This window comes from Colias eurytheme, chromosome 28, assembly GCF_061535395.1.
Source record: "Colias eurytheme isolate Ceu_HAF_F1 chromosome 28, ilColEury1 Martin Lab GWU primary, whole genome shotgun sequence".
NCBI lineage: Eukaryota > Metazoa > Arthropoda > Insecta > Lepidoptera > Pieridae > Colias > Colias eurytheme.
In genome coordinates, this window is record NC_143007.1 from 533363 (window position 1) to 559522 (window position 26160).

At 33.1% G+C, this 26160-nt stretch overlaps 1 protein-coding gene across 1 annotated transcript; it reads left to right on the top strand.

Annotated features, from left to right (window-relative positions):
* Positions 1-26160, top strand: LOC149896419 (uncharacterized). The gene is made up of 10 exons (XM_090117366.1): positions 1-156; positions 11874-11967; positions 12745-12920; positions 13693-14526; positions 15428-15602; positions 15988-16136; positions 18131-18302; positions 19151-19175; positions 22680-23291; positions 25394-26160. Exons 2-9 carry the CDS (start codon positions 11879-11881, stop codon positions 22749-22751), a joined length of 1692 nt encoding a protein of 563 aa, XP_089973492.1. The 5' UTR covers positions 1-156; positions 11874-11878; the 3' UTR covers positions 22752-23291; positions 25394-26160.

Consider the following 26160-nt stretch of genomic DNA (forward strand, 5'->3'; position numbering starts at 1 on the left):
AACATTCACAAATCATTCTTGACTCTTGTCAAATAAAACCGTATTTTCATGTAAATAATCAATTCTAATGTTTTGTGTATATAGTTAAATAAACAGATGAAATAAAGTGAGAAAATAAATAGTGTTCAGTGTTATTTTGATCGACGACAGTGTAAAGTAAGTTGAATTATTTACATTTTAATTATTAAGCGTTACGTCGTATTTGCATCCTATATCGCTTGTTTTTTTAATTAAAAATATTCTATTATCATAAATGTAACGATTATTTAATAATTTACGTAGAAATTCGTATGGAACAGAGCTATTTTTCCAAATAATTTTTTTTACGTGTCCTAGAAAGAAACATGTGTAAAATGCTTGTGAGTTGTGTGTTTTGAGCCCAAACTGCTGTCATTATTAGGTAACATCATAATTATGTTCATGGTCCATTTCCCAAAGGTAATTCATGTTTTTATTTTCAAGTTTCACACAATATTACGTAAATTCGTAGAAACTACAAATTTTGTGTGTTGTCCTTGAAATTTGGAAATTACTCTCTCATTATTATTTTTGTATTCAGCCGGCTGAACATATCGCTGCCCTAGTTCAACAGTAAGATATCTTAAAAAAAAACAAAATTGAGATAAGTTTTGTTTCATGTGAAAAATTCGCTCTTCTGTCTGGTTCAAAACTCAGATATTTGTAAAACGCAACCAAAGTGCCCAAATTTAAATGTCTCACTGGCATATTTTTAACGACCTTTAGTTCAAGAATCTGACATCTTAAGATATCTTACAAAGTCAGGAAGATTTTTACTTTTCTTTTATTTCTACTCAGAGACATCTTCAAATGTCCTTATATGGAATTATAAAAACATTTCTATGTTGAGACATCTAACTGCCAAAAAAAATTAAAATCAGCCAAAAAAACTGGTAAACCTTATACAGTCAATGAAATAGGTTACCAACAGATTTATAACTGGAAAAAACTGTCTAAAATGGTGCAAAATTTCAACTTAGACGAAAATGGGCAAAAAATTGTATGGGGTGACATCAAATGTATCCAAGTAAAAATATACCGGCCGAATTGATAACCTCGTCGTTTTTTTGAAGGCAGTTAACACGTTCACTGCGGCACCTAAAATGCCAAACTTACCGTTGTTGCGGCATGTCTTCCATACTTCACATCGGCAAGTTCACCACTGTGCGTCATGAGCCATTTTTATCACATCGCACCTTCTGACTTTGAAGGTTAATAATTTCATGAAATTTCAAGATATTTCAAAAAAATTTTTTTCAGATAGTAGTATATATAGTCTAGTATATACCGCATAAATAGCTTTTAGTTTGACCCAATAGTTTAAAAGATATGAGGGAAAATGTAAACCCCTGATTTTGTGAAAAATTATTTGCCATCCCGCACTGCGTTGATACGGCATGTTTACAGTAATAGCGATGGGAAACACTGTAAAATAAAACATCGATATCGATATAAATCAATTTTGTATATTTCAGTTAACAGATAACGAGATCGTCGATACAAAAAAAACACATATAAAACAAGGTACTTGATAGAGTACTATCAGGAAATTGTTCAGTAACTTTTGTTTTAATTTGTTCAGTAACTTTTGTTTTAATGTTTTATATTATTTTCACAACTGTCATCACATTTTTGCATTTATGCTACGAAATAAAAGAAAATAAAAAAACTAAATCCTCTAAGGTATCATTGTCATTTAAAAATTTGATAACGACGCGTGCCGTTCTGGTACATCACTATGCGAGACTGACACGCGGCGCGCTCGCAGTACAGTGCGGCATGAGGTGCTTGTCCATGGCAAAATATTTGACATACCGCACACAAAAGAAACAGTTTCTTTTCTATCGTTGTGTCCAATATTTTGCCATACGATTTTTAAACTAAATTGAGTCCTACTTCAAACTGTGATCACAAAAATATATTTGTCTCTTTTCTAGTCATTGATTAACATATAAAAAACCTCGCCGCACCACGGTGAAAACTGCGATTTTGGGCGCCGCACTGTGGTGTAGTCGCTGATGGCCCGATACTGGACATGCCGCAGTGAACGTGTTAAAAAAAGAAGATCCATGCAAATTTGGCTACAAAATCTTCGCTTCACAAAGTCGCTTTCTCTGTCCCTATCTCCCTTTGTATGCTTAAATCTTTAAAAGTTAAAACTACGCAACGGATTTTGATGCGGTTTTTTTTAATAGATAGAGTGATTCAAGAGGAAGGTTTTAGTATATAATTTATTAGGTTTTAGACAAAGCGGGCGAAGCCGCGGGCGGCAAGCTAGTAATAGTTAAACTGACTTGTGCAAAAATAATAATAAGATTTTAACTTATAATATGAGACTGATTTGTGCAATTAAGATACTAGGTATAATAAATAATACATTACAAGCAAACTATTTCTCAGTTTTTAATTAATTTTCCTATCCCGTTACCAAACATTTCCGCGGATTTAGTCGGACAACTTACATTCTCAAATATCGATGTACTGTAATACTGAGATATCTTAAAATTGTGTCGATCTCAGTGGATTTTCCATAAATTTGGAAGCTTGATTGGATAAATCTTTAGTATTTCTTAAACAAAACAAAAAACAATAACTCTATGAGTTACAATATAAACTTAATTTTTAATAAACCATTTTAGAGACAACATTAAAAATACAAAACATGTTTTATTTAGTCTGAGTTCAATATAAGGTTATCTTACTATTAAAAGCCTTAAAACTAATATTCAAATTATTTTATTAATATTGAAATATAAATAACTCCGTAACACATTAAACCAAACTATCGTTTTAAAAAATCAACCACATTTCAATTAACAACGAGTGAATTAATGACACTAAAATCATAAAAGTATGAATAACTCAAAACATACTTTGTTCAAAATATCTTACTGTTGAACTAGGGCAGCGATATGTTTATTAAAGACACTATTTGGATAGTTTAAAAATGGTTTATCACTATATACTATAATACATAGTATAAAACAAAGTCACTTTCTCTGTCCCTATGTCCCTTTGTATGCTTTAATCTTTAAAACTACGCAACGGATTTTGATGCGGGTTTTTTTAATAGATAGAGTGATTCAAGAGGAAGGTTTTAGTATATAATTTATTAGGTTTGAGACAAAGCGGGCGAAGCCGCAGGCGGTAAGTTAGTTTATTATAATTCATCTAAAAGAACTGGTCAAGTTGGCAAGTACTAAAATCGACATATTATTTGTTTATTTATTCAAATAAGAAACCTATCATAGCAAGCATGGAAGTTCAATATAAACAATACTTCCCAAGGGTCTTGACAGGACATGGCTTGTTTAGCAAACATATTTATACAATTAAAATAACTGACATTCCAATATGCATAGCGCATGATAACAGAGACAACAGAACGAGAAAAAAAACGAATAGAATTTGGCAATTGATGAATACTAGCTTTCCACCCACATCGTCAAAGGATATTACATTTTTCACTGTGGTAAACAGTAGCCTATATTACTCTCTAGTCTTTTAACTATCTCCAGACACAAATTCATATCAAAAATAGCTCTATGGCCATGTAAAAAAAAGACAAGCAATCAAACCCATTTTCACACTTATAATACTAAAGATACTTCTTTTTTGCCGGATCCTCTCTGTTCTACTTTTCAAAATTAATAATGGTAAATTGTAAAACTGAACTGTGTTATGATTAATCAAAAGTACTTCTCGATGAAGTCTAATCTATACTGAATATTATAAAGCTGAAGAGTTTGTTTGTTTGAATACTCTAATCTCAGGAATTACTGGTCCAATTTGAAAAATTGTTTCAGTGTTAGATAGAGATTGAGGAAGGCTATTGGCTATATATCATCACACTAAGACCAACAGGAGCGGAGCCACGCGGGTTAAATCTTAGCTAGGTTTGAATAAATAAATGTTTGAGTTTATTCAATTCGCACAAAGCGATTCACGTCATCATTTCTCTTGCAAACATCTAAGGACTGGAACTCTACCGAATACAGTTTTTCCACCTTCTTACAATCTATCCAAATTTAAAGCAAATGTGAATAGGCACCTTCTAGGTAAACATGTTCCAACTTAGGACGCGTTGTCACTTACCCATCAGGTGAAACAGCAGCCAAATGTTTACCTATTCATGAATAAAAAAATAAAAAAAAACTTTATGCTTCATAGACATGGAGCAATTTCTGCTTTTAAATGAAGTAATGTTTCAAATTTAATTTCTAGACATAGCTAGTTTGAATAAACTCATTTGAATTTGAATTAAAGTTATCTTAATAATATTATATATATAAATCTAGTGTCACAATGTTTGTCCTCAATTGACTCCTAAACCACTTAACCGATTATAATATAATTCGCACACCATGTGCAGTTCGATCCAACTTGAGAGTTGAGAGATAGGATAGTTTAAAACACATGTAGGTACGACGGGCGAATCCGGGGCGGACCGCTAGTCATACTTATAAATTAAAATTTAAAATTCATTGTTATACTAATGATGTATTTAAACAGCTTTATTGAAATACTTAACAATTTTTTTTCTGACTTAGTATTTTATTAAATAAATAATGAACAAATATTTTACTTAATAATACTTGTGAATAAGTAAGTATCCTTGGTACAGTGGTTGACGCGTGAACGTTACACCGAGGGGGCCTGGGTTCGATTCCCAGTGGAGACGAAAAAAAAAATGTCTCGTTCTTCGTCTTCGTAGGACACAAAAGGCTGATCATCTACTTGTCCTTAAAGAAAATAGATCAATGAAACAGATGTATAATGCATCTGCCCCTTACCCCACTAGGGGACATGGGACTTCACTTGTGAATAAGATGTAAAATAATCAATTGTTGTAAGAATCAATTTTATATACTTAAAACAAAATTCTTTTATTTGGCACCAATTGATAGTTAATAATATAACGCTACTTATGTACCACATTTCGAAAATAAAAATAATTTGAATAAAAAAAAATGTTGTGTGGTTTTATGAAACCACGGTAAAAGTGAAATTGTTCGAACGGTTCCGAACACTGCTTTGTGTAGCGCATGTCGCGTGACGGTCGGCTGCCGAGTAGGTATACCTACTCGGCAGCCGCGATACACGCGACATGCGCTACACAGACCAAAAAGTTTGAGACGATGTAATAAAAGTTTCACTTTAAAAGGATATGGTTTGAATTAAATCTGTCCGTTTAAGATGGGATAAAATCGAGATTCAGTCGTATACATACAGATATACAACCATACATACATATAGATAAAAAAAATAGTATGCTGCTTATCAAATCGCAACTTTTTTACTTAAAAATGTCAAAAAATTCTTTCAAATATAAATATAAAGCACACTTGATAAACAAATTCGTCAAACAAGCCTAGTTGCGTTGTATATCGGGCTAATATACATTTATTTATGTTATTTTATAAGTATTTTCAAGTATATATATATCTCTTTACTTTTATTTATTATTATTATAATGTTTTTATTTTTATATGTTCCATTATAGTATATATATTATATGAATATTCTGTAGAGGATTTTGTTTCTATTTAATACTTATTATTTTTTCTGTATATTTTTAGCAACAGTCACGGTTAGGGGACACTTTGGGCTTCTGCCCTGTTTGTGTTGTGGGGAGCACTGAAAACCAGCGTTATGCCGACCATGTCGACATGACATATGCTGAGGGCCTCACCATTTAGATCGCCACACAAATTTCTTATCGTGTTTTAGTTTAATTATTTTTGTTCATTAGTCTATATTTTTTTACGTGTTATTTCTTTTTAAAATTTTGTTATATTTATGTTCTATGTGGTGTACCTAATAAAAATGATTTTCTTTCTTTCTTTCTTTCTTCTAAAAATTACGATTGCATATACAAGCAAAATTTCTACATGAAAGTATTTGAGCTTGAGATTACTGCGAAAACTTAACGTTATTCTTGTATGGGGTCAAGTTTAACCACGACCTAATTTACGTGCGAGTGGGTAAAATTATATAAAAAACCGGTCAAGTGCGAGTCGGCTTTGTATAACGCATTTTAACTCACTCACGTCTCGACTCACGTCAAAGTATCTAAGTTTCATTTTTTAACGTACTAGCTGTGCCGCGTGGTTTTACCAGCATATCTTATTTTTTTTAGTTTGTATAACGTACTAACTATCTGTGCATTGCTCTGCTCTTATTGGTCTTAGCGTGATGATATATACTAGCTTTCCACCCGCGGCATCGCCCGCGCAGTTAAAGAAAAACCCGCATAGTTCCCGTTCCCGTGGGATTTCCGGGATAAAACCTATCCTATGTCCTTTCTCGGGTATCAAAATATCTCCATACCAAATTTCATGCAAATTGGTTCAGTAGTTTAGGCGTGATTGAGTAACAGACAGACAGACAGAGTTACTTTCGCATTTATAATATTAGTATGGATAGTATGGATTATATAGCCTTCTTCGATAAATAGACTATCTAACAATGAAATTATTTTTCAAATCATAGCCTTGGTTCCTGAGATTAGCGCATTCAAGGAAACACACTCTTCAGCTTTATAATATATTATTACTAAGTAGATATTTTAACGCAATAATTAACGAATCATTTAAAAATTATTCTTTTTTCTCAAAAAAATAAACGTCTTGAATATGTACTTCGTTTTTTCAAGTAGGTCAAAGAATGGATAACTTTCGTCGTATATAAAAAAATAATTTGGAAAATCCAAAAGTGCACGCCTCATAATTTTTTTTTAATAAATATTTATTAATTATTATTTTTGTTTATTTAATAACAATTAAACCACATCGAATCAGACCCTGAAAAATGAAAGGGTTCTATTCCTGAGCATACTCAAGCGTAAGAGAAAAAAAAAGACTCGATTAGTAAAGTATTTCGGTCGCTATCGTGTTAACAAGAAAAAGGATCCGCACATACAGACACACGGACGTCCAAGACAGAACTTTTTTAAACTGTTTTTTAACTAGTTTAAATAACAAAAATGACATCAAAAATATCATGAACGTTAAAAATAGTGTTTTTTCTTAATATGTGTGTGTATGTATTATCTTACAAGTGCAATGTATGATACATAAAGACATTTTAAGTTTGAAAAATCAGATGTTTTGCGCGAAGTGACAGTAGTACCCACCTCAACGCTTCGCTTATGAGGCGTGCAATATTGGGCTCAACCTTTTACGAGAAATGTCACAAACTTGAAGGTCAGCTTTGAGTCATTTAAGTTATTAATAACTTTGACAATTGCTTATTATTATTTAGTCATACGTTTTGAGTTGGCAACGACGCCGCAAGGTGACCATGTAATTTTGTATTTAATGATAAACTAACATAAAGTTATTACCGCTAAAAGTAATATATAAATGCTAAAGTTTGCGTATGTTTGTTACTCTTTCACGCAGAAACGTCCGGTCGTATCTAGGTGAAGTTTGGTACAGATTACATTGCTATTTGCTAGCTAGTCTATACTAATATTATAAACCTGAAGAGTTTGTTTGCTTGTTTGAACGCTCTAATCTGAGGAACTACTGGTCCGATTTTAAAAATTCTCTCGGTGTTAGATAGCCCATTTATCGAGGAAGGCTATAGGGCTATATATCATCACGCTAAAGACCAACAGGAGCGGAGCAATGCGAGTAAAACCGCGGGGCACAGCTAGTAAATAATAATCAACAAATAACAAGGCATTGACTTTTGATCTTACTGATCAATGTATGATTGTTTGATAGGAGATATGAATGAAGTAATTGAAATATGTTCTTGTATAAGTCGATTCTATATCACTACGTAGTAGAAAACAAAGTCGCTGTCTGTCTGTCTCTATGTACCTATGCTTAAATCTTTAAAACTATACGTATGTAACGGATTTCGATGCGTTTTTTTAAATAGATATAGTAGTATTTGAGGAAGGTTTTATTAATATTATTTTATTTTATTAGGATTTACGGTGGTTTTATGTCTAAAACTTTTCATTCTGTTTTCACCAACGGATAGTGTAGTTCTACTGGAAGGATATAATTTATTAGGTGCGAAAGTGAGCGAAGCCGCGGGCGGAAAGCTAGTATATTTATATAAGTTAAAATTAAAATTCACCACACACAGAATATTGTAACTGCTCAACGTTTTTAGCTCGTAGCATGATATTACAATATTAATTAATGTACTACGTGCCTTGCTGAATGATAATAATTATAAACATAATATCCTGTATAAATACACTAGCTGTGCTCCGCGGCTTCACTCGCATTGCTTCGCTTCTGTTGGTCTTAGCGTAATGATATATAGCCTTCCTCAATAAATGGGCTATCTAACACCGAAAGAATTTTTAAATCGGACCAGTAGTTCCTCAGATTAGCGCGTTCAAAAAAACAAACAAACAAACTCTTCAGCTTTATAATATTAGTATCAAATAGCCCATTTATCGATTAAGGTTATAGGCTATATCCATACTAATATTATAAATGCGAAAGTAACTCTGTCTGTCTGTCTGTTACTCAATCACGCCTAAACTACTAAACCAATTTTCATGAAATTTGGTATGGAGATATTTTGATACCCGAGAAAGGACATAGGCTACTTTTTATCCCGGGAAAATGACGCAATCCCGTTCCCGTGGGATTCCCGGAAATCCCACGGGAACGGGAACTATGCGGGTTTTCTTTGACTGCGCGGGCGAAGCCGCGGGCGAAAACCTAGTATTATATATATCATCACGCTAAGACCAATAGAGGCGGAGCACTGCGGGCACAGCTAGTTTAATAGAAAAAAAGGAAAATATGTAAAGAATGGAGCATAAACCATCGACTTTTATGTACCTAGGTACTATTGAAGGTAAACAGTTTTTTATTGAAATTCCTGATTGATTCAGAAACACCAAACCAATCTTAAAACCAATTTTACGAAGATCACAAGTCGATTGTTTATAAAAACTAGCTTTCCGCTCCTGGCTTTGCTTGCGTTCTATCCCCTATTATCACACGTACTAAATTTAGATTTTTTGTCATAAAGTATCATACATCCTGTTACAAGCTTATGTCGTAATTCTGCTTATAATTTCATCGAAATCGGTTCAGTGGTTAGGCATAAAAGCGTAGATGAGAGAAAGAAGAAGAAAGGTAGAAGATATGTTAATTTTCCCAGAAAAAAACAATGTTTTAAGTTATTTTTATGTGAAAATGAATGTGAAATACTGATGAAAGTATATAAATTATAATGCATAGACAAAATGTACATTTTAAAGAGAAACTTCTTTAGGCGCGTTGAGAGTAAAATTTCAAGGTCGCGTCATTGCAATACCGTCACGTCATGGAGTATATTAAGGTGACGATTTAGGGATCTTTCTTTAAATATCTTTGAATCTTGCCTAGAAATTTCATTTCTGACACGTGTGCTCGGCATGTACACGCTTTTTTTGGTACCTATAACTAGGTAATCATTAAAAAAAAATTTGTCTCTCTTCCGGTTAATCTCTGAACATTTCTAGTTTTATTCTTGTAAATGTTTTAATAAGAATTACGAGATATATTTCGAAATAATTAAAGACGGAAATCGTTTTATTTTTAGACATATTGTAAAACAAGGGAAAACCTCAGAAGCAAATAAACAAACGTACTAATTGGATCTAAACACTGGCAAATTAATTAAATTTGCTGCCCAATTAGTTCCAACATTGACCTTGGTCGACTTGCGTTCGCTGATCTGTAAATGATTTGCAGGTTAAGTACACTAACGCGCGGTCAGCGTAGTGATGGGTTACCGTTATGGCAGATGACCTCTATTGGTCATCTCTTAGATTTGATCGTTAGTTATGATGTTATTGCTTGCATTTAGTCAACGTTGAAAAATTCAACAAAAATAATAATACAGGCTGTGCCTTGCGGCTTCACCCGAATTTTTCTTAGCCCTATTAGTCGTAGCGTGATGAAATATAGCCTATAACACTCCTCAATATATTGTCTATCCCGTATGCCGTGTTTGAAGATCGAATATTGTAATTGGTAACCTATAGACACCTTTTTACTTAAAATATCATTGCCCCGGATTGAAATCCATACTTAATATTATAAATGCGAAAGTAACTCTGTCTGTCTGTCTGTTACTCAATCACGCCTTAACTACTGAACCAATTTGCATGAAATTTGGTATAGAGATATTTTGATACCCGAGAAAGGACATAGGATAGGTTTTATCCCGGAAATCCTACAGGATCGGGTTTTTCTTTGAAAACGCGGGCGACGCCGCGGGCGGAAAGCTAGTAAGTGATAAAGTATTTCCACGCTTGAAACAGCGGGGCAAAACTAGCTTAAAATTAATTCCAACAAAGTGTTTATTTGAAAAAATGAGTCATTTAATTGAATAGTTTGAAATGCATGCTAATTGTGTCCGTGATAATGGTCTAGAAACTGGGTACTATAGAAAATGCTAACAATGACTATTGTTAGATTAGGGTTAGCGCACACTGCGGGGGCTGCGCACATTCAATAGGCAACGCGAGGAGGGTGACAGACTGTTGTGGCTGCAGTCTGTTGCAGTGATAGGCATGCGCGTGGGGTAGTCGCGACTACATACGAGTGTATTGCCAATGGCAGGCGCGCGAGGGGTACCGTGAGCGTTCCCACCGGTGATCCCGGGATCCCCTCTTTACTTGCGCGGTAGTAGGCCACCGTGAGGTTTTAGTCAGAAGGAGTCTGACATAACCGTGCTGCTGCCCCCGAAGCAGTCGGTATGAATGATGAATTTCCTCACGTTAAAAAAAAAAGGGTTAGCGCACACTGAGATGTGTACTTGATTATATTGTTAAGGAACTTTAAAGTGTGGAAATTTTCGATGGGCCCCGAAGAGAAAGTACTTTAAATATTGAAGATAACAAATTTTGCTGAAAGGAAACAGATTTTCGAAAATTCACTTGCATCGACCGGGAATCGAACTAACCAAAAAAATTAAATTTGTTATTCGATAAAATCGACTCGAACAATGGTGAAGATAGCTCTATTTCGTTTTAAAAATAAAGGAATGTTTCCTTTCAGCAAAATTTGCTATCTCCAGTATTTCAAGTACTTTCCATCCAGGGCCCATCGAAAATTTCCACACTGTATATTGGAATAGCATAAATGTTACGCATAAACGGCATATTAAACGTTAAAACGGCGGTGGTAAATGTTAAAACTATGTTATGACGATTCAAAAGTGCTTCTAGAAGAAGTCTAATAAGACTTCTTCTAGAAGCACTTTTGAAATATTCAATAGAATAAATAAATGTTTAGAGTTTGAATTATGTATTACGGTTCGATACTTACATTATAATTTATAGATAGAAATACTTGTTTTTTTTTTAATTAAAAGAAGTCAATCTTGACCGATTTAATCTTTTACCAATAGAAAGCTGCTAATATAATTATAAATTATTCTTCAGTGTACGCTGACCCTAACTATTTATGACGTGAATAAGTAATATCGTTATTAACGTTGATTAATTTAAAATTGCCCTGAACAAACTATACTGCCTTCATTCATATTCATTTTAAATATTATATTCAACTAAAATATAAACATACAATTTTAATAAAAACAACTAGACTCACAGTCACGCTCAAAAATTGTCTGAATCATAACTCTGCCTATGCGTGTAATAAGCAGAGTTTTATAAGCAGAGATGTAATAGACTTTGAACATTACTACCACGGTAATAAGGTCTATATTTCAATGTATGTTTTATGCAACACAGCTTGGACATTTTTTAGGACTGTTTAAATAAATAATAGGCGATTAATAGAACAGGCGATTACTATTTACAAACGGACTCGCCATTTGTTTATAGTACGTCAATAATTATTTCAATATTGTTTCTATTTCAGCATTGATGGCACGTGATGACACGCAACAATGGGAAGACGATGACCAGCAATACTCCAGTAGAGATAGTGATGATAGTCCGTTGTTGTCGTACAGGTAATATCATCCCCTTGATTAAATTTTATTTCAATTTTATTTGTATTTTAGCCATTTTATTAGTAATTTATACCAGTATTTTTTATTTTGTTTTTAAAAATTTATATTGTATTTTTATTGTATTTTAATGTTATTCGTGCAAAAAAATAAATAAATGCAAAAAATGTCTCTGGACTATAATCCAGAGGTAGCGCGAACACCCTGTGATGACGGGTGCCTTTAAAAAAAAATATCATCCCCTTGAGGTATGGGCTAGGTGTGATTTAGAATCTCTTGGGTCAGATACATTATATTTTATTGTTTGACTGATAGATTTTTAAGGGAAAGGATCCGGAGATAAGTCTTTTGCGATTTACCAGACTGATGTTTTTTTTCGACTCATTTTTTTCATAATATGGAAACTACTCTAATAAAAAAGAATTAACAGAAAGTCACGTGTAATATGTGTGTCTGCTGAGAATCGATTTCTCTTGTGGTGATTGTTTGCCCCTATTGTAATTTAAATGTACATTTAACATTTGTACATTTAAAAATGTACTTATTAAAAGTGAAAACGTTGCCGTCAAAACAATGTACGTATTATTTATCAGTTCTTGGAAATAGAGTTTGTTAAAATTATCTTTTGGTAATCAATCCAATCACCAAATGTATAGAATTTAACAAGGGGGTGTCGCAAGGTACCGCTCTAGGTCCTATGCTTTATAATATTCACATAAATAACAATAGTGCTGATTTTTGTATTTTTTTACATAATTTAAGTTAGTTATTTAATTTCAGATATGATAGGAGTAGAAGGTATGCACCGTACAGTAGAGAAATTAAACCGGAGCGAGAGAGGCGGTGGCCGGTGACGGTGATAGCGAAGTTTTCGCTGTTCAGCACGGCCATGATACTGTTCTGTGTTTTAATGTACATACCAGTTTATAATAGGGCCAACGACCAGATGCCAAAAGGTAAATATACTTATGTAATTACATATTTTTACAGTGTATACTGAAGTTTTGTAGTCATAAGTAATTGTATGTTTTTTCAATAGAATTTCGTATTTTATATGATATTTTGTTAAGGAATAGGCGATGGAAATACACAAGCGAATTTGTGGCCAGAAGATAGCATATTATTGCCTACTTCCACGACTTGCTGATAGATTCTTTACAAGTTTTATAAATTATTGGTTATTTGCACTAAAAGATAATCTAAATAGAACATACCAAGTTGTGAAATTGGTTTCGTAAATATAATTTATATTACCTATAATTCGTCGTTTCATTGTAAAAGTAAAAATATTTAACACATTAAATAACTCATTACAATAAATGTGAAATCGATTGCAATAAGCATACGATAGTTTAAATAAATTCCACTATTATCAGCCGCCGTGTTTTAAATTGCAAAATTAAAATATTAAATAGACTATTATGTTGGTATTGAGTATGTTTAATTACCTTTAGTTCGGGTTGGATATGTATAAATTTGCATTAGTTACTATCTCTATAATTGAAGCTTCGTGCCTTCGTGTCTTTACAATTTAGTTTCAAACTTTTAAGCTCAGATGTAGTCCGGCGTTTTATGTTAATCACAAAATACTATGCAGTTATTATTTAGTGGTACTTTCTCCGTAATCGATTTAGAAAATTAATTTCGTTAGTGATTATAAATTACTACTTCCTTGACCGATATACTAAGATCCGAATAGTTAATCTTATAAATATTCTTAACTTACAGTAGCCGTAGCTGGCTGGTCGATACACACAAATAGGGATACGAAAATATACGTCCAACCAGACAACGTAACAACAATACACGAACCGAAAGACGTATGTCCCAAAAGCAGTAGAAATAAAAAGAATAATCTCTTTCTTCTCATAGTCGTCTGTTCTTCCACAATACATTTCGATAGGCGAATAGCAATACGAGAAACGTGGGGAAATTACAAGAATTATCTGAATTCATCGAAAATTTTCCACGCAGCACACGAGAAATACAAACATTACAATTATACATATGATTTATATAGTGAATCTAATAATACAGTAGATAGAAAGAAAAGGGGCATCTCCAGTTTTGGTCAGTTACTTCCAGAGTTGGCGAAGGCATTAAAAGATAATATAGTAACAGACGGACCAGTTGAAAAGCGCTTCGAAGATGAAAGCGATGAAAAAATGTTGCCAGAATTCGATATGAACAAAGAATTGGGGGAAAATGAAGAAGAAGATTACGATTATGAATCTAATAATAACATAATGAAAATACCCCCAAAAGGTTACGAGGATAACATTGATTTGGACAAAGTCATTGCAATGTTGAAAAATGTGAAAGATTTCCCGAAAGAGGAGATTCTAGAAGAAGAAAGTGGCAACACTGTACCCGATTTCAAAGTTGTGTTTCTATTGGGGTTGCCATCTAATGATAATAGTAGTGATATCCAGGATAAAATAGATGAAGAAGTAGAAAGATACGGGGATGTTATTCAAGAGGGTTTTATTGATTCGTATAACAATTTAACTCTGAAGTCAATAATGATGTTGAAATGGGTTACGAATAATTGTAATGAAAGCGGTGAGTATTATATACCAGTTATTTCCTAAGTTAGTAATAGGTCATAAAAATTGTTTCTCATTTCCGTATTTAAAAGATAGTTAAATAAAACATCGGTTACACTGATTCATTTTCTTTCAAAATTGCAATATAAAATGATTCACTACAAGTAGCATTTCTATAATTTTTTTTGCAAGATTTTTCATAACTTATCTGTGAATTCAGAATATTGAACAGCGTTTTTCAGACAGTATAGACAATAATTTCCTTATTTCTTTTACTCTCCATTTTTAGGGTTCCGTAGCCAAAATGGCAAAAACGGAACCCTTATAGTTTCGTCATGTCCGTCTGTCCGTCTGTCCGTCTGTCCGTCTGTCACAGCCGATTTACTCGGAAACTATAAGTACTACAGTGATGAAATTTGATGGGAATATGTGTTGTATGAACCGCTACAAAAATATGACACTAAATAGTAAAAAAAAGAATTGGGGGTGGGGCCCCCCATACATGTAACTGAGGGATGAAATTTTTTTTTTCGATGTACATACCCGTGTGGGGTATCAATGGAAAGGTCTTTTAAAATGATATAAAGTTTTCTAAAAAACATTTTTCTTAAAGTGAACGGTTTTTGAGATATCAGCTCTCAAAGTCGTAAAAAGTATGTCCCCCCCCCTCTATTTTTATAACTACGGGGTATAAAATTCTAAAAAAAATAGAGGTGATGCATGCTAATTAACTCTTTCAACGATTTTTGGTTTGATCAAAGTATCTCTTATAGTTTTTGAGATAGGTTGATTTAACTGTAATTTATTATATTTGCTGCTACGGAACCCTTTGTGCGCGAGCCCGACTCGCACTTGGCCGGTTTTAATTCTTATTTAGTCAGTATATTAGTTAACAAAAAGTTATTTTGTCATTACAGTGCGGTACATCCTCAAAACTGACGACGATATGTATATAAATGTGCCAAATTTAATAAGTAATTTACAAAACCGGTCGAAAATACATGATGAGGGTAGTCAAAAAGAGAAAGAGTATCTGTTGATTGGAGATCTTATTTGTGGGGCAAGGCCTGTCTTGGATACGAGTAATAAATGGTAAGAGTGGCTCTTTCTCTTGCGAGAAAGAGATATCCTTCTCTATTTCTGTCTTTATTTTCCTTCTATCTGTTCTGTGCGGTTTTACCCTCATTGCTCCGCTCTTATTGGCGCGATGATATAATATTATAGCTTATAATATGTCGATCCGACCTGTAACTCGTGCAAAAATTGAAGTTGCAATACTTTTTGAGTTTAGTCCTGACATACATATAGACAAACACGCAAACAGACAGATTCTAAAATCTATATTTTTGGCTTCGATAGCGATTGTAGATCCCAACCCCAAGTATTCTTAAAAAAAATAATTCAATATACAGCTTACTTACCTACGATTTTATTATATGTATAGTTAAGATATAACTATATACCCCCCTCCCCACAGGTACAGCCCCCGCTACATGTACGGCGGTAGCGTGTACCCGCGGTACCTGTCTGGTACGGGGTACGTTTTCTCAGCGCCGGCCGCGCATGCGCTGTACAGAGCCGCGTTGAGAACTAGCTACTTCCATTTGGAGGATATTTATATTACTGGTGAGTGTCGTGACAACGTCTTATAATTCGATAGAGCCGGTTGCACGCATGAAAAAACATGACTCATGCGGCGTTACCTCGCTCTGAGGCGTTCCATGTAAGGCTTGAAGTGCGAGCGAGAGCGCGGAACGAGCGACAAAGAAGCACAATCGGACGTTGTCACGTTCAACTATCGTCTGCAGTAAACCGACTTTACAGACAACCAATTTTTTTTGTATTATATGTGTAGAAAAATTGCTATGAGAGAATGTTGTTGGTAGTGTTTCATATTTTTTATTATAATTAAATATCATTACAATACATAAAGTTTAAATAATTTCTGCAAGACAATGTCAATATAATAAATAAGGTTTTACAATTTGTATAAGTACTTAAATGTTATTTTTTATATTTTTTTGTAGAAATTTAACATGTATCCTTGTTAAATATAACTTGGATATGTGGCATAATTAAGATAATGAATATGTTTTATTTTTTATTTTTAGGTTCACAATCTGAAGTTAATACTTCATTCATAGTGCAATCTAATAAATAAGAAAACAACATCTTTACAAATACAAATCAATTGGACATTTTTTACTGTCTTTTAAACAGGCGACCGTTAGGGCCTGTGCAGATAGGGCGGAGTACAGCGCAGCGCATTTTTAGGGTTCCGTAGCCAAAATGGCAAAAACGGAACCCTTATAGTTTCGTCATGTCCGTCTGTCCGTCTGTCCGTCTGTCCGTCTGTCACAGCCGATTTACTCGGAAACTATAAGTACTACAGTGATGAAATTTGATGGGAATATGTGTTGTATGAACCGCTACAAAAATATGACACTAAATAGTAAAAAAAAGAATTGGGGGTGGGGCCCCCCATACATGTAACTGAGGGATGAAATTTTTTTTTTCGATGTACATACCCGTGTGGGGTATCAATGGAAAGGTCTTTTAAAATGATATAAAGTTTTCTAAAAAACATTTTTCTTAAAGTGAACGGTTTTTGAGATATCAGCTCTCAAAGTCGTAAAAAGTATGTCCCCCCCCCTCTATTTTTATAACTACGGGGTATAAAATTCTAAAAAAAATAGAGGTGATGCATGCTAATTAACTCTTTCAACGATTTTTGGTTTGATCAAAGTATCTCTTATAGTTTTTGAGATAGGTTGATTTAACTGTAATTTATTATATTTGCTGCTACGGAACCCTTTGTGCGCGAGCCCGACTCGCACTTGGCCGGTTTTATTTATTGTCAAACTATTAATCCTCATTCAAAAGCGCAGCGTGCTACATTTCGCATGTGACGCTCCGATGCTCCTCGGGAATAAATTGTTGTTATTTGATTTTGAATACAATTATTTTAATGAGGACAATGTCGATAATAGTTTGACAATCAAAAATGCGCTGCGCTCCGTCAAATCTGCCCTAAGTATAGTTGAGTATAATACGTTAATGTTGACGTATCTATGGTTATATTTTATATCTATTTATCTATGGTTAATTAATATTCTCATATTAATATGTAAGGTGGAAAATATGCGACTGTTACCCATCTTGTATTGTACGTCAGTGTTAAAAAAATCGATTGGACATTTTTTGCCGTCTTTTTAATAGGCGATCGTTAGTCTTTTACGACGATTACAGCATTACGGAATATATGGAAGATAAAATTATGCGTCAACCCTCCATGGGTTGACGCGTAAAAACCACAGGACAGCTTTGGCATATTATAATAATATACAGTTGAATATTTTGTAAAATTAAATTATAATACTGAAATGATTTAAAATAGCAACTATGGAGTTTCTTGCCGGTTCTTCTCCATAATATATACTGCTTTCCGAATCGGTGGTAAATGTTTAAAATATGTATTGACGTTTCAAAAGTGCTTCTCGAAGAAGTCTAATTGAATAAATAAATGTTCGAGTTTGAGTTTTACGATGTTGACGTATTAATATCTAAGGTATTAATATCTTAGGTATTAATATTCCCATATTCCCCCTTGAATATCCAAGGTATATGCGCTGCTCGCGCGTCGCCCCGCGTGGTGCCGCGCGACGAGCCCGGCTTCACGTACAGCGGCGGCGGCGCGTGCGCCGTGCACGCGCGGCTCAGTGCGCACCGCGTGCCGCCGCGGGCCATGCGTCGGGTGGCGGGCCTGCTGCGGGCTGAGCGGGTTGTGGACGGGTGAGTGGGGGTTGGGGGTTCATAGTGGGGTGGGGGGTGAGCCTGCTGCGGGCTGAGCGGGTTGTGGACGGGTGAGTGGGGGTTAGGGAGTTCATAGTGGGGTCGGGGGTCTATAGTGGCGTGTGGGTGAGCCTGCTGCGGGAAGAGCGGGTTGTGGACGGGTGAGAGGAGTCGGGGGTCCATAGTGGCGTGTTGGTGAGTGGATATAGAAACTAACTGTGCTCCGTGGTTTCACCCGCATTGCTCCGCTCCTGTTGGTCTTAGCGTGATGATATATAGCCTATAGCCTTCCTCAATAAATGGGCTGTCTAATTGTCTAGTTCCGAAATATTTTTTTAAATCGGACCATGATATTAGCGCGTTCAAACAAACAAACTTCAGCTTTATAATATTAGTATAGATGTACTCATTTTTATATCGCCCTATTTGAAAATATGTACTGTATTGAAAATCAGAAGATTTTCGCATATAATCAATCAAATATCATAAAAACGTCATACCTACAAAAGAATATTATTTATAGGTATTACTAGTCTGTTCCTATAAGGGTGCTTTTCTACCAATAATATGCGAGGATGTGTAGCGAAGAATTTGTTTGTAAATAACCAATAGTATCGCTTCAAACGCTACACGCCTCAAAATAAATGAAGCGATATGATTGGTTTTTACAAATACATTCCTCGCTGCACATTATTGGTGGAAAAGCACCCTTATTGGTAAACCACGTGAGCGTTAAACCAAGAGATCCTGGGTTCGAATCCCCGAGAGAACTAACAAAACGACAAGATAGACAGATAGACAATAAATGTAATGAATTACAATATAATACAAATTGTATTATCTTTCAGGTGCGAGCGAAAGCGTCTCACTCAGGTAAGAAAGGATCGTATGAAACCCAAACAGTCTACGAAAAAACTGGCGAAAATAAGCCTAAAATTCATATAGCGTTGTCATTTCTTGCCGAGCCGGTATGAACGTTGAATCTCATGGAATGATCTGTTAACACGATACGACACGATATCGTGTCGTAACGAAGTTTTATACGAAACGATATTGCAACAATCGAACAAATGTTGAAATAGCGATCAAGTTTAATTCTCATTTCTTATACGTTTGTTAGTTACGGAATTTTGATACTAGATACGTACTTATAACGGTTTTTAATCTCGATTTAGTTCTGTTTTTTTTGGGTTTTTATTACAGTCAAATAAACTGATGCGTTAAAAATATGATAAAAACGTATGTGACTATTTCAATAGCTTACTTGATGAATTATATTCATTCGATTAATTATTATTAAAACTTAATTTATATCAGAGTATGCTGGCTAATCTCAGAAAACTATACAAAATATACAGGGTGTCCCACTGTTGGTATACTAAGCTCAAAGGAGGTTATAGTTTTGCATACGCTGAGTACGTAAAAAATACTTATAAAATTCCAGACACAGATTTTTTTCAAATAGATGGATTTTTAAAACTCTATGTGTACACCCGTAACAAGCAACCCGCCCAACTTTGCTACCAGCACGTGACCTATCGTTTATGATTATGTTTTAATAGACAAAATGTTCACATTAGTGAAGCGGTATATGCCGGCTGCGCGAAGTTAGAGAAGAAAACATGGATTTTCAGGAAAAATTTTGCAAAAAATTTTCGATGTAATTTAAAATTTTGTTGTTTTAGTATTTTTTACGTGATCAGTGTATGTAAAACTACAAGTCCCTTCGCGCTTAGTATATCAATAGTGGGACGCCCTGTATAATAAAAATACTTTTAATGCATCAGATTATTTTAAAAATCTCTTTATTATTTAAGTTACGAATATTTCTTAAGCTATTTAATATTGCGGTTTAACATAAAAATCGTGTTTTAAAACCGTTAAATTCAAGCTTACTTCAAGCTTGTAAGGGTGATAGGAATGTTAGATTTTAATAGTTTAGGCGTTTATAAAAATCATTGTGATATATGTATATGATAATCATATATTTATACGATTATAGAATCTCGTACAGCGGCTTAAAGTCGATTTTTGATTATTAGGATTTTTTTTGTTATTTTAAGATCTCCTAGATTTTGGTTCGACGTTAGGTAATAATTATTGTATTAGATCTGTTGTGAAAATTTTATTTGCTATAGCTATTAAATATAAGTACAAATTTTTATATTGTATTGTAATTTGTAGTGTTTGTATTTGGATGTATTTTTTTTATTTATTTTTATTACAGTGTTTGTTTTTTATAATTATTGTGTGTATTACATTTTTATGTCGCGGATTGGATATTATTATAAATGAGATATTATTATAATGTTTTTATTTATATCATACGTGTGTTTTGAAAATTATTTATTTATTGATGTTAACAATATATATTTATGTGGTTAGAAAAGGAAAATATTTGGCCAATTTGGTAGGTAGTATTATCAATAGATTACTACGATAATAATTAATTAATAATAAATAAATGTATGTTCATGCACGTACATAACATCTCTCGCCATTTGTTATAATTTTGTAAGAAAATTAATAATTATAAAAAAAAGACGGGTTGCACTGGGGGAGTGCCGGCAGAAGTGAAAACTTGATTATTAACGTTGAGCATGTTTGTTATTTTGGAATGGTATCCGTCTTACGCTTTTTCGATCAGGTCACGTGTCCTGACGCGAGTTTAAGATTTTATACCCATTACAGAAAAAGTGCTCAACGCCGCTAAAGAAGTTTTCACTTCAAAAATCTAAAAAATATATGAATCTGTATGTATCTTGGATTTTGAGTGTTACATTTTTAGTCGTAGGTGGTGGATTGCATGCATTTTTCTTTCTTTTAATGCGACCAAAGAAGTTTATATAAAAATGCCACTATTTCTTCTTATAAACTAGTATAAACGACAGTTTCACAACTTCTGAATATGTTGCGTTTATCTGTTAGTTAAAATTACAAATGTATGAAGATTTGTGTCAAAAAGTACTAAATAGACTATCAGCAAGTTGTGAATCTGATCCTAAATCTCGTATATATTCAATAAATATAATAAAATTATCCATTTCACAAATATAGTTCCGAATAAAGCAACGAAGTTTTTAAATTATTTCGTTATTTTCACCGAAACTCAACTATTTGCAAGTATTCTTATGAAGTCATACAAAAGACTACACTAATTACGTTAAGCTTATAGATTATAGACACATAGTAAAACGAATAAATTTAATTATATATCTGATTAGTAAAAGTATATCAGAGGTACGTGGCTACATTTTTGGTAGTGCAATGTAATATAAGTAGTTGAATACGACTCAATCCCGTCGACTTTGTAGGTAACGGGTTAAATGGCCGACGTAAATGAATCTGATAAATATGAACACAAATATTTTGAAAAACGATCTTCAGATGATGGAGGATTGGTTGAGTTGCAAAGAAATGTGCAGTGGCACATAGAACCTCCTTTTCAGTCTGTTTATAATTGAACAAAATAACGTATTGAGTAAAAAAGTAGTTGGTTATAATTCTAATATGTAAAGCCTAGCTTGCTAATACAAAAATGATACGAATAAGTAAAAATGTATCTCAATATTCATATAGAAATGAAAATTTTCATTTTTTTTATCATCCATGACTACATACATCTTGTATGTGTATATTTCTCAGATTTACTTGCGTCCACCGTTTGGGCTATTAGTTATAAGGTGGTGTGATATCATTTCCTTCCACTAAGGACAAGGGAGTAATGGGTGCCTTGAAAATATAGATATTTATCAAAGCAGCTTCATAAACGTGTCATAAATCATTAACAAACTACTATTCCTTTTTAAACAGCGAAGTTTCAATCTAGCTGCTTTTTAAGTACGAGTTGAATATGGTTATTAAGATTAAAAAATAACCATCTATTTAAATTTTTAGACAACTCCATATTAAAACATTTACATCAAACGAAGATAGCTAGAGCAAGAGTATTATTTCGTGATCTTTTAGTGTAAACGAAAATATTCGGTATTCTTTTCGAACGTACTAAGAACAACGAAAGAATGCTCTATGCATGTTTACAATCAAGAGAATTTGATAAAGTGAGGTTAGAATGAGCATTCGCTCGTTTGATGTAGATGCACCGTTCGATAAAGTTTTCTTCAAAGCTTTATCGCATTTCAACTAATAATTCTAGATGATTACCGACACGTTTATGAAGATATATATCGGTTATGAGCTGTACGATTGTTAAAACAATAATAAATAATTAATAATACATTATTCAAAAAGTTTTATTCGTAAATCGAAAAGTTTCCGCACTTATCTAAATTTACTGCATGTACCTAATTTAAAATTGTCAAACGTGATTCGGTTAAATTTTTTTTATTTCAATTATTTTTTTCTCCGCCTTTACAGATGAAAAATCGGCAAGGAAGGATATACATAATATACAAGTACCTTCGATTGTTCGTGAGCAAGCAATGCTAAGGAAAAACGTCTGTTTATGTACTTTACCAGGTATATAAGTGTTTCAAAGTTATATTAATTTTATTATGAAATGCATTCAAAGACTTGAAGTTATTGAAGTAAGTGATTTTACAGTTCAAGAACTCTATTACCCGACTCGAATAATGAAATTACTGTGTATACTTTTAAAACGTCTAGAATAGTATTTTTTATATATTTAATGAATCAATTTTTATCTATATTCCCAAATTTGTATCTTTAATATTTGCTTGGCGCAATATTTATTTCTATTATATATTTGATACAAATTTTATACAATTTTAAAATAATTACACACCAGGTTTTGTAATGTAAACAGACGTTACAACAATCGAATACAAATACAAAATACAAAATACATATAGTCACAATACAAATATTATATTTTTGTATTTTATGTATGGGACCATTTTATTATCTCTTTTTTTGTATATTTTATTTCGTAGATATTGTGATAAGACTAAATGTTACATTTTTTTAATATTTTACTATTTTAATGCTCAATCATACACAATCTCTTGTGTCCCTTCGTCCAGCATACTCACCACAACTCACCATGGAATCCTGATATTTCATGAATGTCAAAAAACTGTTCTGAAATAGTGCTAAATAGTGCCCAAAGGAAAAAAATAGTGCTCTTGTACTTGCGAAGTTATAGCCATAGTTCGATGAGTATGCTGGACGAAGGTTTCGCCCAGCATACTCACCTCCGTCCGGAGAATCTGTATACGCTTCAAACATAATTCATACTTCAAAAAATAGTTCCCAAATAGTGCCAAACGGTGCCCAAAAAGAAAAAACAGTGCTCGAATAACTTCGGAGTTACAGGCTTCGTTCAGTGAGTATGCTGGGCGTAGGTTCTACGCCCAGCATACTCACCTCAGTGCGCGAATATCGAACGAGCTATAGGTATAATTTACGTCTCAAAAAATTGTACTTGAAATAGTGCCCAATATCAGTCCAATTTTTGCTTGACTTTTGACTTAGAAAACCATTAAATTTTAATGTAAACTTCTACATACTAACGTAAAATGGGGTACAGTCGTCGACACATGTTTTTGGACAAAAATATTAAACTTTCTAATTGTAGACTTCATGTTATTGGAAATAATTATGGTATTTTCTCACATGTCAAAAACTTTCGATTAAATGCATTATTATATATTTTATAAATAATAATAAATGAATGAAACTTTAAGCGTAAATGAAGTCTATTACTTCATTGCATTGTGTGTTTGTCTGAATAAAAACAGTCATTTGCAGCCAATAAAATTAATATCTTGAAAAATTGTAAAAAGGAAATTATACAGTTTCTTTTTGTATAAGTATATGTTGCAGGCAAAACTTATAACCTGTCAAAACTAGTACTGTGACATAGTTATACAAATTTTTAAAACTCTTTCCAATAGTTTCATCAATGAAAGGTTTAGCAATAAAAAACATTTTTAATTACTTACGTTATTTATTACTATTTAAAGGGCCAAAGTAATCAGAATTCTAGTTAACTAGTTCACAGCTTTTGTTAACATTCATAATATAATCAATGTAAATAGAAAAAATTGTAGTTTTAATATTGTATATAATATACATATAAAAAAATGTTTAGCGTCGCGGGCGCCGCGCGTCGTAAGCCCCATACCTATTGACCGTACGTGCATCCATTACTGCCACACTATATTGAACTTTATCACATGAGGAATACAGGTCAATTCCGTAAACGTTGTGGTACCGTCCTTGATCCGGAAAATGATTATTTTGAATAATTTTGTCAGTTGTAATGTAAGCATTAATAACAGCAACTTTATTTTTCATGCATGATTTACTTCATTTGATATCTTAATCCTTCAAGCGCCGTGATCTAGACAAATATATAAAATCATTGTTCCTAGCTACCGGGGTCCCATGCGACGCGCGAAGGCTTAATCATATTATTAAGTATTATTAAAATAATGTGTAATTAATAATTCGATTCTAGCGATAATAAAGTAAAATAGCGATTCTAAAGTAAATACTCCCTTACATAGACAATATAACAAAACAAATAATTTACACAAGACAAAAATTGTTAGAAAGAAAGTTAATAATATTGTATTCGACTGTACTCAATGTAATGTATGTAGAAGTTTACAATCAAATTTAATGGTTTTCTAGGTCAAAAGTCAAGCAAAAATTGGACTGATATTGGGCACTATTTCAAGCACAATTTTTTGAGACGTAAATTGTTCCTATAGCTCGTTCGATATTCGCGCACTGAGGTGAGTATGCTGGGCGTAGAACCTACGCCCAGCATACTCACTTAACGAAGCCTGTAACTCCGAAGTTATTCGAGCACTGTTTTTTCTTTTTGGGCACCGTTTGGCACTATTTGGGAACTATTTTTTGAAGTATGAATTATGTTTGAAGCGTATACAGATTCTCCGGACGGAGGTGAGTATGCTGGGCGAAACCTTCGTCCAGCATACTCATCGAACTATGGCTATAACTTCGCAAGTACAAGAGCACTATTTTTTTCCTTTGGGCACTATTTAGCACTATTTCAGAACAGTTTTTTGACATTCATGAAATATCAGGATTCCATGGTGAGTTGTGGTGAGTATGCTGGACGAAGGGACACAATCTCTTAGTTTTAAGCAAAATGCCTCGATATATTATTTGCTACAATTATTTTTAGTTAATTTTATAATTTTATTGAGATTTATACGTATTACAAGCCTTTTAAATATAATAAAAGGTAATATTATTCTGAAAATTTTTATTTTAGTTCATAGATCGCAATGATAATTTGTCATAACAACCCTACAGTATTTCAACTTTGCTTTAATACCAAATCTGATAGAGTGAAGAAATAACACGCAGTTATGAGCTTAAATCTTTAAAGCTACGAATTCACATATCGTTTTTTTACAAATACCATATACATAATTCTAATTTTTGTGCCCTTTTACAGTGGAATTTATAACCCAATGAGAAATATCTAGAATCTTTGTATTTAATTTTTTTTAAATGGTTGTGCTAAAAAATTATACATTATGAAAAACTTTCTTTATTATTACTTTGACGATACGAAAAAATCATTATATTTATAAAAATTATATTATTTTTATTATATTGTCTTCCTTTTTAAATTGCGTTTGACAATTTTATATTAGTCAATATTATAAATTTAGGTTTTATTTTGTGCAAGATATGGTAATGAAGTTATATGATTTTTAACAATTTTAAAAGAAAGGAATGAATGAATTTTATTGTTTTAACTTGATTTATGTAAACAACATCACAATTTTGAAATTTTCCCGTGGTATATGCGTTATCTTTTATCGTTAGAAGATAAATTCATGAAATATCTATTGTGTACAATGAAAAAATGTTTGCAAAACAAAGTATTTGCTTC